The sequence below is a fragment of the Scylla paramamosain genome, chromosome 26, assembly GCF_035594125.1.
Source record: "Scylla paramamosain isolate STU-SP2022 chromosome 26, ASM3559412v1, whole genome shotgun sequence".
NCBI lineage: Eukaryota > Metazoa > Arthropoda > Malacostraca > Decapoda > Portunidae > Scylla > Scylla paramamosain.
In genome coordinates, this window is record NC_087176.1 from 9,627,523 (window position 1) to 9,643,586 (window position 16,064).

General features: G+C 41.0%; 1 protein-coding gene across 1 annotated transcript; it reads right to left on the reverse strand.

Annotated features, from left to right (window-relative positions):
- Positions 1 to 192: 192 nt before the first annotated feature.
- LOC135113515 (uncharacterized) lies at positions 193 to 15,292 on the reverse strand. Its single transcript, XM_064028754.1, has 12 exons — positions 14,817 to 15,292; positions 9,947 to 10,012; positions 8,603 to 8,809; positions 7,636 to 7,726; positions 6,449 to 6,638; positions 5,000 to 5,199; positions 4,541 to 4,698; positions 3,792 to 3,987; positions 3,076 to 3,228; positions 2,445 to 2,562; positions 1,803 to 1,891; positions 193 to 362 (listed from the first exon to the last, which is right to left on the reverse strand). Exons 1-12 carry the CDS (start codon positions 15,183 to 15,185, stop codon positions 193 to 195), a joined length of 2,007 nt encoding a protein of 668 aa, XP_063884824.1. The 5' UTR covers positions 15,186 to 15,292.
- Between the last annotated feature and the right edge of the window lie 772 nt (positions 15,293 to 16,064).

Sequence of the window (16,064 nt, forward strand, 5' to 3'; positions counted from 1 at the left end):
AAAAAGAAACTGACTAGATCGAAAGTTTTATCGTACTTAACGTAAAATTTTGCTTCCGTGTTCCATTTTAGCACAGATCGATCTTAATCATAACCATAACTATATGGCCAAGTTTCCAGATACGTTACAAACTCACCAACCCGTAACACATCAACGTTAATCTGCCACCACTAACTCTACGGCAGTCACTTGTCAATCAGCACTGCCTGCTCGTTCCTTGGCGGCAGGATGCACCTCCCCGCGCAGCCAGTTCCGCAGGTCCTTCACCCACACGGCGACCACCAGGCCGATGTAGACCAGCAGCTCCATGAAGGTGACGAATGAACAGCCCAGGAAGACCCCAGTGTAGCCCCCCAAGGAGCCTGGAGGGAGGGGAGGTGCAGTAAGAGGAATGGGTGAAAAAAATCTCTCTCTCTCTCTCTCTCTCTCTCTCTTGAGGCTTTCTTTTGCACGGTTCTTTAGTTTATGGAGTTTCAACTACTTATATTTGTAGTATATGTTACTGCATAGTTTATGAAATTTGATGATTTTTAAGGATAGACTGCATTAAAATATGTAAATATGACTCTACGTATGAAAATGGGAGCAAAAAGAACGAAAATAATCATATTGTCTGTTTTGTCTACGGAGTTTGTAAGATAGTGAAGATTTTGACAACACCATTGTGAATAAGATACCAACACTGTACAGAATAACAACGATATTCTAGTTAAACATCGGATAAACACAAAATAACCGTCCTAAGTTGACATTAGTGAGGTCTACCAAATGGTGATGAAAGAAAACGGAACGCAGTGAAGGGAGTTAGGGACCTTTCACCAGCTGATTGTCGCCAAGGGTTTGTTTGTGCGTGATGTGTAACGTGACGAAAAATCAGTGCGTATATTGTGTGAGGCGGGAACATTCTTTAATACCCTATATTTTTATCCTTCAGCTATCTTGTTGTCTCGAGTGCAGTGATCATTCCTTTCTCATGCATGCCTGTCAATAAAACGAGTAGAAAATAATAGAGATAAGAATAAATTAATAAACGAGTATATAAATAAATAAATAGATAAATTGCAGGACAGTGTTATGAAATCTTGGAAATTTTTGAGCTAAAAGTTCATCGACGGAGAAGTTGGTTACATTTACGCCGCCTGTTCCCGCCTCTCCACTCTCGCTGAGCCAGGCGCCGGCAGACTGGCAAAAGTGAGTGAGTAGAGGTATGTTTTGTCCGTTTAGATTCAACTTACAAACTGAAGAGAAGTACTAAGTGAAACAAATCCATTGATATTATTGTGAATACATGGCAGCCACCAGAAAAGGACGAGAGTGAGACTGGGTGTTGTTCTTGGTTGTATTGCGTGAATGTGACAATACTGGTGTGTTACTCTAATGGAGGAAAAAGTAGGAAGATCGAGCAACAGCAGAACAAGTGTGATTCTAAGGTTTGTGTTGGTGTGTTGAGACAAGGGAGACAAAACAACGGCCTCTAGTGTGTTGTGTTGATGTGGTGAATCATGACAAGGGACAAAAAGGATGATCAAGCAGCAGCAAACCTCTTGCCCCTAACGAGGTTGTTAAGGGGAGGAGTGACAGCCTCATCATTGGGTAAGTACCAATCATAGGGGCATGTTTACGTTCTTGTCTTCACTTTCACCCTCATTTTCAGAGATTTATTAAGATGGCTGCAGAATTTCACTCACTCGTCTTTGGAAGATGAAACGTTTCTATTTTCCATGTTAAGTATTTCTCTCTCTCTCTCTCTCTCTCTCTCTGTGTGTGTGTGTGTGTGTGTGTGAAATCGTGACAACACTTACTCAACAAATTCGCAACATTTTTCCTCCAAATCTTCACCTCGGTGTAGCGCAGGTCGGGGTAGAAGGCCGCCACGATGGCCACCTCGCTCCTGAAATGTCGAGATTAGACATCAGAAGGGACACAATAAGAATAAAAAGTACCCACCCGTGTCCGTGCTCATGTCCTCCTCTCTCCATTAGTAACGACTCCATGAACCTATAAAGTAGAGCGCTTGGAGCATTAGAGGATCATAAAATAAGTGAAGCTGCAAGAAGCCACTAGGCCTACACGTGGCAATCACTGTACCAAATATACCTGCCTACTTCCACCTGTCATCCTCATCCATAAATCTGTCTGATCTTCTTCTAAAGCTCCATAATGACTTTTCTGTGCCCAAGTCTTCCCGTCTGTCTTCAACGCAACAAACAGTACTTTACCACCCTAAATTCCGAAGTTGAATCAATTACACTTAGCAATAAGAAATGAATACTGAATCTTTCTCTCCTTTTATGTTATAGTTAGTTTTTCCCTAGTCCTCTGTACTAGTGAGTGTAGTGTAGTGTAATCAAATCACAGTCACGTAAGAGCCTAAGATTTGATGGCGTTTGAAATCCCTGTAATATAGAAATACTGTGTTTTTTTCATTTATCTTTTTTATTCACCCATTTGAGAGGGAGAACTGGTCCCTGAGGTGCTGGTACAGGCTGCTGGGGATCGGCAGGTGGTTGGTGGTGTAAGTGAAGTCATGTCTGGCACACAGGCGGCGGCACTTCACTCTCTCTGATGCAGGGAAAAAGATACAACTATGATTATAATTTCAGTATGGCAACCTGGTGTTACTACAATCTTACACAAAGCACAGCACATATGTATAGCTGCCCCCCTGTCTGAGATTTCGCTAACCAGAATTTTCTGAACCCCTGCATCACTCGTAGGAAATTAGTAATAGCGTCGGTGTCGAGGTTTTTGTATGTAACTGAATTTCTTTTACTGGCTGATGTAAGCAACCACGGTGTTTTGTTGTTCTGTGGGGGACTGGTGAGCCAGGCTGGAGGCGAGTGCATCTATACATGGTCTGAAGAGTCCCGTGATCTCACTGCCGTTTACATTACCATTGTTTTGTTTTTGATTGCAATTTCTTTTTTAAAATTTTGTGATATTTTGATTCTTTGAACAGTTGCCGTGGTCAGCAGCCTCGTTTTGTGGCGCAAAATGTCCAATTAATCTATTAGTCCCGGTGTTTTTCCTCCACTTGTTTTCAGTACAATGTTTATTTCCTTTATTTTTTCTCACCATTCTTGATGCAGTTGGTGTGTTCCTCCGGAAGACTAGCGTTGCTGCTCCTCACGTGTTCCTTGTTGTCCTTGCGTGTGTCCAGTCCGAGCACTCGCAGCAGCAACCAGTGCAGGTGCAGGTGGTCGACCAGCTGGCAGGGAGGGAGGTGGTCTGGCGAGGCATGCCAGTGTCAATATCTAATTAAGGATTTAATTAAGGATTTGTCAGCGTACAACCGCGACGCATTACATTAATGTTCTTTCTTCTTTAAATGCTCTGATAGAGATCTGTAGCTAAGTATCAAGGTATTTATTAATTTATAATTAGAGATTTACTAGTAAGCGGTGGTTAGAAGCGACTTTGTTACATTGAGTTGTGTTAGAAAGTTACAGGTAATCTTTTCACGTGTATGCTCATGACTTGGCTCTTCTGTATCTTCTCTCGTCATGGAAGGAGAAACAAACATCTTTTGATGCAGACAAGCCTGTCTGATCTCCTTAGCAAGAATAAGCTAAGGTTTTGTATAATTTGACTTACATAAACGTAGGTAGTTTAATGTTTAAGAAGTCGAAATATTACACCCACGGCTTGATGGTGCTTTAAGATAAAAAAAAAAAATTACATTTATAACCGAGTATTGTTGAAAACTAATCATCTCATCAGCGGCCTAGTGGGTTTTCGGCTGATATCCGGGCAAACAACAATAAGTACTCATTCACTCATGCGTGACTCACTGTGACTCATGCGAGTGTTCATGGCGTAGTTGGTGCAGTTGTAGAACTGGTTGATACACATCCTGGCTGCCCCAAGGTCACAGTTCTGCTCCACGGAGAAGAATCCCTCGAGGTCAGTGAGGTAGTTCACTTGGTCCAGCGGCACACACTGAGTCTCGGAAAGATCGATCTCCGTCTTGAGTCCCGTGTCTCTCACCTGCAGCTCCCCACCGCCCCGAGGATGAAAGTTTTATTAGTAAATAGTCGAGCACGTGCACCCAACTGACTGAGGTGGTTTGAATGCTCGCCAATATGAAACCCTCTCACGCGAGACTCAACAGTGAAGAGGAATCATTAGTCTGTAGTAATAGAGAAAAGTGGATCGTGACATGCAACGGACTTATTCATATTATTAAAGTACATTGTGTGTAAGTGAGGTGATTGGCTGACCTGGGAAAGCTGATGTGTGCCTCCTTTCTTTATTACTAATCATATATGAGAGAAATGAGACCTAAAAAATATATATAATTCAATGAGAACACGAAAAGATTTAGATTAAATAAAAAAAAAATGAAGACAATTAATAAAACACTAAAAAGTTAGGCAACAAAAAAAAAAAAAAAAAAAAAAAAAGAAACGCGAGTAAATGAAAAAAAAAAAATAATAATATACAGACACAAAATAAAATACCACAAAAATGCGTCACACCATAAAGAAAAAAAAAAAAAAACGAATGAAGAAGAACAAAATCGCATCAGGAAGCGCCACACCTCAGTAAGGGAGACGCTGGCGGAGGTGTAGACCCCTGGCGGCAGCACCACGCCCTTTCCTAGCACCAGGAGGGCGGGGTGGGTCAGGTTACTCATGAGGGTGACCTGAATTCCCATCTTGACCATTTGTGACACGTCCACGATGCTCGGGTCGATGTCTACAGGGGAAGGGAAGTCGTGATTTCGATTTTAACATTAGTAGTGAAAGAAGTGTTTGTTTTACAGTATTGGATAGATAGATAAATAGTGAGAGAGAGAGAGAGAGAGAGAGAGAGAGAGAGAGAGAGAGAGAGAGAGAGAGAGAGAGAGAGAGAGAGAGAGAGAGAGAGACCCTTCCCTTAAAAAAAAAGAGTAGGGGTAGGAACGGCTTGAAGGGTGTGGCCACTCCAGTCACATCCATCTTTCCGTCCCATGAAGGCTCTCTAAAAGGTATACAGTTGCTCGGGTGGGGAGTCTTACCCGGCCAGTCCCCCTCCGTGATGTTGACGTAAAAGGACACCCCCATGTACTCTCCCTCGGCGTTCTGGGTGTCTGTCGCCGAGCTGAAGTAGGTGTGGCACAGACCGCTTAGTGTGGGGGTGGGGACAAACTTCTTGCAGCATTCCGTGGCGTTATGACGCTGAGTCCCTACCACGCACATCAGCAGCACCTCGTCACACCTGCGAGCGCCACAAGCCAGGTGACTTAATCCTAGTACATTAACCCTATTAATTCACAACACTAAAAGCAATGTATACAATCTTTATAAGCACCTACAAGAAAGAAGAGGATAAAAGGAATAGATTTAGCAATTTCTAGCAAGTATAATGTTTGGGGGTGGCTGTAGAACAAGGAAAGATGTCTCAGAGAGATTGGTAAGTAAGGAAAGCTTTACCTGGTTACAGTGAAATGGTTAGTGGTTGGGTTAATCCTTTCGGTAAGAACAAGAGGACCTGAGAAGTTAAGGACACTGCAAAAGGGCGTTGATCTCCACAAAGCATCCCCTGAACTGTGCACATGACATCCATTTCCTTATATTCTAGTTGTCATTGAAGGTTCTAATCAAGTTGAGGATGGCGCTTTCCGTTATTAAGAGATTATATATCATTTGTTTACTCGTGCGGCACAACTGCGTGTTATTCACTGTTATGACTAGCTGGCAGGTGATTTGGTGGAGTTTCATGTAGCTGGCGAGTGCAATTAAGTTCTATGATCCGCTGACATTAACCTGACGAAACCTGACAGTTAATAAAGTCTCCGTAGATCAAAGGACGCACGACTGATGGGAAACGCCCGGCACAGCAATAGTGAGTGTGTTGTTACTTGGTTTCTATCCTTCAGTGTGCCCAGCATGTTTATTTATTCAATTCTGAGATGGCGCTTTATGACCGTTTAAGTAGATATAAAACTGTAGAAAGAATCCTCCGTTAGGTTCACACACACACACACACACACACACACACACACACACTCTTTAAAAGCAAATTAACTTCAAGAGACGGGACATTACGAGCTTGTCTCAATCCTGTAAAAATGCAATTACGTACGAGCGCGCGCACACACACACACACACACACACACACACACACACACACACACACACACACACACACACACACACACACACAGTAATAATAGTAGTAGTTTATTGACCACAGCTTTACAACTTAGTCATTCCACAGATACCTACTCACACAATAACAAGACAAAACCGCATCAAACTACATGAACAAAACAGTGAAGCCCATAATGAGAACGAGGAAAAAATGAAGAACAAGCCTCTAAATTTGACCTCTAAAGTTTTGACCTGTTTTTGGGACTGGCACTCTTCGTAGGCCTTTTTTTCCCCTAGTTTTCATGTTCCCCCTCTTACATAAAAAAAGAAAAGCAACATTAACGCGATTCTGGTCCCAGGCTCCCGGCACACACCTGTAAGAGATAGTCTCGATGAGTTGCACGAAGTCGAGGCCATGATTGGTCATTACGCGGAGCAGCTCAGCGTGAGACTCCTGCATGAAGGTGTCCGCCTTCTGTGTAGCGAGGAAGTCCTCCCTAATGATGAAAGACGACCCGCTCACCGCTATCAAGTACTGCGTCAGGTGGCTACTGATGTTGAACGCTGGAAAAAGACACGACACAAACACACACACGACACACACACAGACTTACTACTTATATGTTGTATGGTGAGGAACAGAACACGTACATGCAAACACGCACATGACACACACACACAGACTTAGTTAGGTTAGGTGAATAGCTAGGAAAGGTGAAGTTACTGGAATTAGTCATAAGGAGGAATAATTTTTCGTTATATTTTCATTAGACAATTTTTGTGTTTGGCATTTACATTAAACTCAACACACACACACACACACACACACACACACACACACACACACACACACACACACACACACACATTATACACACTTCCCGTTTACTAAGTGCTCAGTAATTAGAATTTTAGATTTTGAGAATATATTTAACTGTCTATATACTATTGGTCTGAATGGCTGCAGCTCCCTTTAAGTACAGTATATGATTAGATGTCACGGATACTGAATCTGGTACAGTGAAATCAATCCCGTATTCTTGATCTTGATCTTAATGTACATTCACTTACATTACGTTCAATTAACTTTTTTTTTTTGTACCAATACACCAGTTTCGTTCTATTCTGAAATGCCATTATAGGTTTGTATTGAATTTATGGTTGTATTTTTTCGTAATCAGTGGGTTAAATCCTTGCTTGTTATTCATATTAATCATCATCATCATCATCATCATCATGTTCTTGTTTTTGTTCTTGTTCATGTTCTGTTTCTTTTGTTCATTTCCTCCTCCTCCTCTTCCTCTCTTGTTCTTGTTTTTTGCTCTTCCTCTTCTTACTCCTCCTCCTCCTCCGCCTCCTCCTCCTCTTCTTCTTCTTCTTCGATAATTTCCTATCCATTTCAGTTACGTAACTTAGGATTTCGTTAAGACGGTTACACCCCCCCTCGCCTCCCTCCCTCCCTCTCTCTCTCTCTCTCTCTCTCTCTCTCTCTCTCTCTCTCTCTCTCTCTCTCTCTCTCTCTCTCTCTCTCTCTCTCTCTCTCTCTCTCTCTCTCTCTCACCTTCAAGTTTGCGGCGCGAGAAGAAGGCTCGGTTACAGATGACGACTGAAGGTAGTTGCAGACCTCCCCCCTGCAGCAGCTTGACCGTAGTCTGAAGGAAGGGGCAGGCGAGAAGGAGGAGGAGGGGTAAGGGGAAGGGGAAAGGGAGGAAGAAAGATGTGTAAGGGAGGCAAGCAGGGATGCGGGAAAGAAGGAAGGAAGAAGGGCGTTGTATGAATTGTGTTAGGAAGGAAAGAAAAGGAAGGAAGAAGGGCGTTGTTTGAATTGTGTTAGGAAGGAGGTAATGAAAGAAGAAGGGTGTTGTATGAATTGTTAGGAAGAAAGGAAAGAAAGAAAGAAGGAAGGAAGGAAGAGGGGCGTTGTATGAATTGTGTTAGGAAGGAAGGAAGGAAGGAGTGGTTGTATGCTTTGTACGTATGAGGGATGGAAGGAGGGAAGTTGAGGCTATCCAAGGCATAAACTCACAAATTGCACCAAATTACACCATCATCATCTCTCTTCCAACTCTTCATTCATCATCTTGACTGGGCTTGTGACAAATCGTGCTCCATTCCAAAGATCATGAATAATGTAAGAGTCTCCATAAGATTACCTAACTTAACCTCACCTAATCTAACCCTTCCTAACTTAACAAAACTTTAAGTAATCTGACATGAAAGGACTTACCCTAATCTAACGTAATCAGTCCTAATCCAATCTAAACTAACCGAACCTAATGTAACCAAACCTAACCTTATCTTAGCCAATCTAACTTAACCTACCGTAACTTAACCTAACATAATGTAACCTCACCTAACCCAATATTACCTGACGTAACTTAACCTAAACTAAGCTGACTTAACTTTACCTGAACTAATCTAACCTAACCCAACCTAACCTAACCTAACCTAACCTAACCTAACCAAATCTTACCTAAGCCAGTCTAACCTAATCTAACCTAGACTGACTTAACCTAATCTTGCCATACCTGTGACTGAGGCTCCCGAGACCAAAAATCCATACAGAGGACTGCCGCCACGTACAAGAGGAAGGAGAATAGAGCGAGCGTCACAAGCAGCCAGAAAAGACCCAGGAAGTTGTGTCGGTTGTTCCACGTGTGCCCGATGCCGTGAGCTGTCGCTTCCTGGCACATAAGGTCCGTCATCTCCGCTACCGTGCGTTTCTTTACAAAGTCCTGCAAGGGAAGGATGTATACGCGAAGTCATTTGGAGTACAAAAGATACGACACATCATTTTATTCTCAAACCTTCCGGCGTCTTAATTTTTCACTGTGATATGCAACGATCCACAGCACTAAAGGCAGTGTATGAAAGAAAGGGATGTAAAGGAATATATTTTGCAATTTCTAGTCAGTATAATGTTTGGAGGTGGCTGGAGAAGGAGAAGAAATGTCCCAGAGTGGTTAGTGATTAAGAAAAGATTTACTAAATAGCAGTGAAAGGGTTAGTTAACTCGACAGCTTCTAACAAGCTCTCTTTGAAGTTACTGTAGTTTCCAAAAGGAGTCTTCATGATTCTAATTATAGTTTGACAGGGTCTCCTTGTACACATATGTGAAAGAAATATCCACGAGAATTTGACTAATCATTTTTATGGCCTCTGAAGACAGTCCATATGAGAGCACACAGGTCGACAATACTGCCTGTGGAGGGTGTGAAAAATAGAGTAGAGAATCTTGATTAAATGAAGAAATAACATTATCTCTTGCCAGTGCTTCCACAAGGGACGTAGGTGAAGTCAGTTTTTGTACAAGAATTATAATATGGAGTTTATGCAAGAAAATACAGAAATAGTTGAATAAATAGGGAAAGAACATGGTGTCGGTGTTCCCTTGACGGGAAACATACGAGTATACCGGTAATTAGACATCAACATCAAAGGTGAAATACTAACATATTTTCTTATTTAATTTCAGTTCCCTTTGTTCCATACTGAGGCAGGCAACTGTAAAAGGTTACCAAGTTTAACAATGGAACAGAAAAATGTTACATTGTAAATCGAATGTTATTTTATTACATTTTTTTATGTACAATATTTTCACTACCAAGTAAGGAAGTGTTCTCTTTGTAAAACGTAACTTCTATACTTCTGGGATGACGTCACGTCGTGTTCAGAGGTTCGAAAAATAATTGACGAAAAATAAGTTAGCGATAACATAAGACTCGAATCAGTCACCGCGCATTTTTGAGCTCGTTAATTCTACGCTACTCACAAAATTCCCTACTGACTGATTAATTGATTTCACTTATGTATTTATTTACGTAGTTAGTTTTTGCGAGCGGCAACGAAAACTTTACTATTATGCAACTTACTTTATCGTATTTGAAGGGGTTCCGCGGCAGGACCTTCAGGGTGTTCTCTGAGACCGCCATGGCCCTCTGTCACGGAGGAAAAGGCGGCATTAGAGCAAGTAGCTGCCACAAGCCGTCTGCTTCATTTTTTCTCATTTATGTTTTAAGGAGACCGGCTTAGGGCAAAATAGTAGTAGTAGTAGTAGTAGCAGTAGTAGTAGTTGTAGTTGTAGTAGTAATGGTAGTAGCAGTGGTAGTAGCAGTTGTGGTGGTGGTAGATGTGGTAGTAGTAGTAGTAGTAGTAGTAGTAGTAGTAGTAGTAGTAATGAAAATAATAATAATAATAATAATAATAATAATAATGATAATAATAGTTAAACAAAATAAAAGTAGTAAGATAAAGTAAATAAATAAAAGCCGACTCGTGTACTCTTCTCTGGAAACAAGAAAAAAAAGTTTTGCTTCGGAGAGAGAGAGAGAGAGAGAGAGAGAGAGAGAGAGAGAGAGAGAGAGAGAGAGAGAGAGAGAGAGAGAGAGAGAGAGAGAGTTCACAACCAAGTGACAAACAAAAACACTAATTGATAAAGGTCTGCAAGGGAAAAAAAAAAAAAATCGGGCTTTGTGTTGCATTGTCAGTTGCCTCCACCTCTCATGATGCCAACTCTTACCAGGACTAAAAGAGCAGCACATTCATACACACTCGTATATATTCATAAGGGGAGGGAGAAAGGAGAAGAAAAGAACAGAAAGGAAGAATCCCATTACAGTGAGCGATAGTGAGGTGGGTGTTTGTTTATATGCAAAATAAATAAAAGTAAAAAGGATTCATAATATGCAGGATATTCGTACGATATTTGTGGAGAGGGAGGTAAAAGAGGGGCGAAAAAAAAAGAAGGGTGATTTTCTTTATATGGATATGAAAAAAAAAAGAAAGGGATTATACAAAGAGAAATGAAAAGTAAAAGTTTGATTTAGTATATTAGTTAATGGAGAGACACTTGGTTGTTTTTGTGTATGTGGAAAATACATAGGTGAATAAATATGAATAAAGAATGAAATAGATAGATTGGTAGATAGATAGATTAATTGGCTGATTTACAGATAGACTGATACATAGATAGATACATAAATAAATAAATAATAACCAAATAGTCAGATGTAAATGAAAATGAATAAACTGAAAAATAGAACAAGGAAAAAAATAAATGGAAATGAGCGAACACATAAATAAACAAGTGAAATGAATAAATAAATAAATAAATCAAATACTCGTAAAATGAAAAATGAAATAATTAAATTCCCTTCCATTAAGGTATTCAGTAATGAAATTGCTCTTTGTGATGAATAAGAAAAAAAAAGAAAAGAAAAGATGTTCAATAATCAGATTGCTCTTTGTGATAAAAAAAAAAAGAGAAAAGAAGAAAAAAGGCCCCATTCTGAATATGAAGACTCAGATGAGCCTGTCATTGTGCCAAAAAAGAAAAAAAAACAACAACAAGATAATTAGTAAGGAGCAAGTAAATGACGATGAATAAAAACACAGCTGCTAGAAGTGTGTGTGTGTGTGTGTGTGCGTGTGTGTGTGTGTGTGTGTGTGTGTGTGTGTGTGTGTGTGTGAGACATAATCGATACTCGTTTGAGACATGAATACAGTGACTTATCTTAGCACTATTTTCACCATACCAGCAGTGCAGGGAAGAGACTGATGTGTGTGTGTGTGTGTATGTGTGTGTAATAAGGAGAGTGTTGGACAAGGGAAGTGGGAGGTAGCCAAGGGGAAAGTATGTGTGTGTTGGGCGGGAGGAGGAGAGCAGGATAAAGAAAATTTTAGGAAAGAATGGGGGAGGAATAAGGAAAGGAAGGGAGGAAAGAATGGGGAAGAGAAGGGAATGGATAATGGCTGATGAAGTGCGTGTGTGTGTGTGTGTGTGTGTGTGTGTGTGTGTGTGTGTGTGTGTGTGTGTTTACCAATTCATTTTTATAGTATTTCATCAGCCTGGTAATGTCTTTTTTTTTTTATTCTTTAATTATTTTCTTTGAATCAACGTATTCTACCTGCATACACAGCTCTCTCAGGTAATGCATTCCACTAATCTATTTGTTTTATCTGAAAAACTTTTTCTGCAGATACTTATGTGTGTGTGTGTGTGTGTGTGTGTGTGTGTGTGTGTGTGTGTGTGTGTGTGTGTGTGTGTGTGTTTTCGGTGACCTTTTCCTTCGTTGCAGTAGTGTCACGTTTTTGTGTTGTATTTGTGTGAAGGTGGAGTTCAATAAATGTCAATGTTTTGAGCAAGGGTCGAGGTGATTACCGGTTCTTATTTATTTTCTCGTCGTTTTGAGTAGCGTATTTGTTTTGTTTATCTGTTTGAGTAGGAGAGCCATTCCAGACTCGCCCTACGTTGGGAGAAGTGACTTTTCTGTGATGGCGGATTGATTGGCCAACTGAATTAAGGATGTCATGACATAAGAGTACAGGGAGGGTGCAGGGGGGGGTGCTGGATAACCGCTCCCTGCAAGCCGTTTGGAACACACATTGTTGCCATTTATTTAGTGAAGTACTGTATAATGATACGCCATATTGTATATATATATATATATATATATATATATATATATATATATATATATATATATATATATATATATATATATATATATATATATATATATATATATATATATATATATATATATATATATATATATATATATATATATATATAGTGTGTGTGTGTGTTTACACACACACACACACACACACACACACACACACACACACACACACACACACGCAGCTACCAGTACGAGCTGTTACTCGTACTGGTAGCTGTTACTCGTAACCTGAGATTTCCTATACGAGTATATACTTAGTATATTATTAAGCGCCATAACAATGAAGTCTTCTGGCAGAGTCCTGACAGTGCCTAGTATGTACCCTGGCTGTCCTTAGAAGTACTGCACACCGCTGAAAGCTATTTCAATTATCCCTAAAACTCATCTCCTCTCCTTACAGCACCTCGTTCAGAGCGTGAGGGGGTAAGGGACTGGGTGGCGTGACGGACTGAACTGTACAACTGTGGTCAGAAGTCAAGTAGCCTTCTTTTGTGTGTTATACAGGGTGAACATAAAGTCTTTCCCTGATTAAGGGCTTTAAAAAAAAAAACAAATACAACATACAAATAATGTTTTTGGCCACTTACAGTCCACGTCCAGAATTTTTTTTCCTTCACACATGAACATCAGTGAACTCCAGCGTGTGCCTCTTTCGTCGCTCGGAGCACATCGATGCGATATTCAATTTCACGCCAAGTGTTGAGAAGGATCTCAACTATTATGGATCCCATTGATTCAGTTATTCTTGCTTTCGGAGTTTGAGGAACGCGAACAGGTGTACGGTGCACGTTATCCTTCACACGCCCTCATTAAAATAAGATAAGTGGCGCAATGTCTGGCAAACGTGGGGTCATGGTGTTGGACCATCGCTTAGGTGTGCTCTGAGGGACGAAAGGGCCACGCGTTGAAGCTCATTGAAGTTCATATGTGAAGTGTGTAAATGAAAAAAAAAAAAAAAAAAAAAAATAGACGTGGACTTTAAGTGATCCAAGAACATTTTTGTATCATATGTGTTTTCATAAATGAACATTCAAAATCAGGGAAACACTTTATGCTCACCCTGTATTTTTCTCAGTCTTTTTTGAGTCCTCTGCTCTGCCGACAGTCTGGTAACAAAACCTGACAAGATGGTGAACTGATCAGAGGACCTAAGACTGAGGAAAAGCTAAACAAAGTGGACGTGAGTGTGTTGAGTGACTACTGACTGTATGTGTCATCAGTGGGATACAAACACACACACACAACGCGTAGTGTAGTGGTCAGCACGCTCGGCTCACAACTGAGAAGGCTCAGGTTCCTGTCCCGAAAGCGGCGAGGCAAATGGGCGAGCCTCTTAATGAGTAGCCCCTGTTCACCCAACACGGGATGTAACCTCGCTGTCCGGTGTGTGACGTGTGAGTGGTGTCAGTCCTATCCAAAGATCGGTTACAATGAGTTCTGAGCTTTTACATAGGGGAACGGCTGGTTGGATGACCGGCAGACGACTGTACGCAAATGACACACATACACACACAAACACACATTCCAATCTTGTCCATTTCTCTAATGCAAGAGTTAACCAAAATTCTGGGTTTCTCTGCCTCTTTCTTCCTATGACTTAAATTCTCTCAAGAATGAAATATCGAGACACTTATCCTCCTGTTTTAGATAATCCATTAGGACGTGGCACCTCAGTGGGCCTTTTTATTTTCTTCGTTTTTGTTCCCTTAGGCCTGTCCCCCTTTTACATAAAACACACACACACACACACACACACACACACACACACACACACACACACACACACACACACACACACACAAGAAAGTTTGATGTGAAATCATAGAAAAGATTCGTGTATTTTGCTGCTTGATTAAATATTAGTTCATTTCTTTTCGAAATATATAATTACGTCCCCTCGCAAATACAAATTAAATGAAGACATATCGGTACACAGAGACAGAGATATCTCACAGACTGAAATATCGCTAACTAATTTGCGGAAGGTTATACACTTGTCTTTACTCACCTGTTGCGCGTCAAGAAGAAGAAGAGGAGGAGGAGGAGGAGGAGGAGGAGGAGGAGGAGGAGGAGGAGGAGGAGGAGGAGATGGTGGTGGAGGTTATGGAGAAGAAGAAAAGGAGAGAGAGAGATAGGAAAAAGGAAAAATAAAAAGGATAGATGAAGCAAAGGGAAGAAAGGGCGTAAGATTGCAAAAAAAGGAAAAAAAAAAACAAAAAAACTTACCCTCTCCTTCAGTCACTCTCACAAACTATGCACTAACAAGCCTCTCACTAACCGTATCACCACCACGACCACTGTCCCAACGTGCGCCAACTAGCTCCCGGCCAGTTAGTTCCCGGCACGCCGTCAGGTCCCCTCGGCGGCTGGCTGGGGAATGAGAACCGAGAGAAGCTTGACGTTGGACTCTATATGACATCGATCTGGTCCCTTTCCTGTGACTTCCCCGCCTCTGCTTCTGACGCTGGGCACGCTGACCGATATAGCAGCAGTTTGTCGTATGATTACGGCATTGTTCAAAGCCGCTAAGTGAAATGTGGCTCTCAGCAGTTTGTCTGTGAGTGTGCGCGATCAATACCGGTAATGAGGTCTGATTGGCAAGGTGTATGTGTGTGTGTGTGTGTGTATGTGTGTGTGTGTGAGGCATGACGAGCGTGTTGCGTTATTGTCAATTGACTTGCTGGATGCATAATGGATGCTTTCTCTTGATTAGCTGGACTTGTTGTCTTATTGCCGCTGATTGAGGGACAAACAAAGGAAAGGCGAACAGGGAGATAAGCAAGATACGGATGGTAAATTCTGATCTTTTTTTCTTTTTTTTTGGGGGGGGCGGGTTGGGGGGGTCATACAGCGCCGCATCTGATTAATACATAAGCTTACTTTTATAGGAATAGCTCATTAACAGAATGCAGGTTGTATTAGGAAAATTTCAAATCACAGAAATGGAGAGATAGAGTGTATATGGAAAGGAGGACGCTGGAGATGCAGAAGGACGAGGAGGAGGAGGAGGAGGAGAGGAGAAGAAGAGGAGAAGAGAGAAGAAAAATAGGAAGAGAAGAAAAAGAAGAGAAGAAGAAGAAGAAGAAGAAGAAAAGAAAATAAGAAAAGAAGAGAAGAAGAAGAGAAGAAGAAAAAGAAGAAAAAGAAGAAGAAAAGCAGAAGAAGAAGAAGAAGAAGAAGAAGAAGAAAAAATGAAGAAGAAAAAGAGAAGATGAAAAGGAGAAAAAGAAGAAGAGTAAGAAAAAAAGAAGAGTAAGAGAAAAGAAGAAAAGAAAAGAAGAAGAAAAGAAGAAGAAGAAGAAGAAGAAGAAGAAGAAATGTATCAATCATTATTATCATTATATATGCATTTCATTGTTCATTGTTCCGCGTGCTCACTGTGCCTCCACGTGATAAGTCTGTCTTATTTTTAACCTTTTCTCCTTCCTCTTTCCTTCTCAAGGGTATAACACACCTTGCCGCACCTTCCGCACATTCCTCACCAGTCCTTGGGGAAAATGATAATGATGACTGATACAGAGAAAGA

Bases quoted from the DNA above. Each gene is read 5' to 3' on its own strand.
- LOC135113515 (XM_064028754.1), bottom strand. From the start codon at position 15,185: ATGCCTCACACACACACACATACACACACACACACACACATACACCTT. The intron at 3,229-3,791 runs GTGAGTCACGCA...ATGCCTCGCCAG, and splicing joins GAACACTCGCATGAGTCACA to ACCACCTCCCTCCCTGCCAG. The intron at 2,563-3,075 runs GTGAGAAAAAAT...TCCCTGCATCAG, and splicing joins CACCAACTGCATCAAGAATG to AGAGAGTGAAGTGCCGCCGC.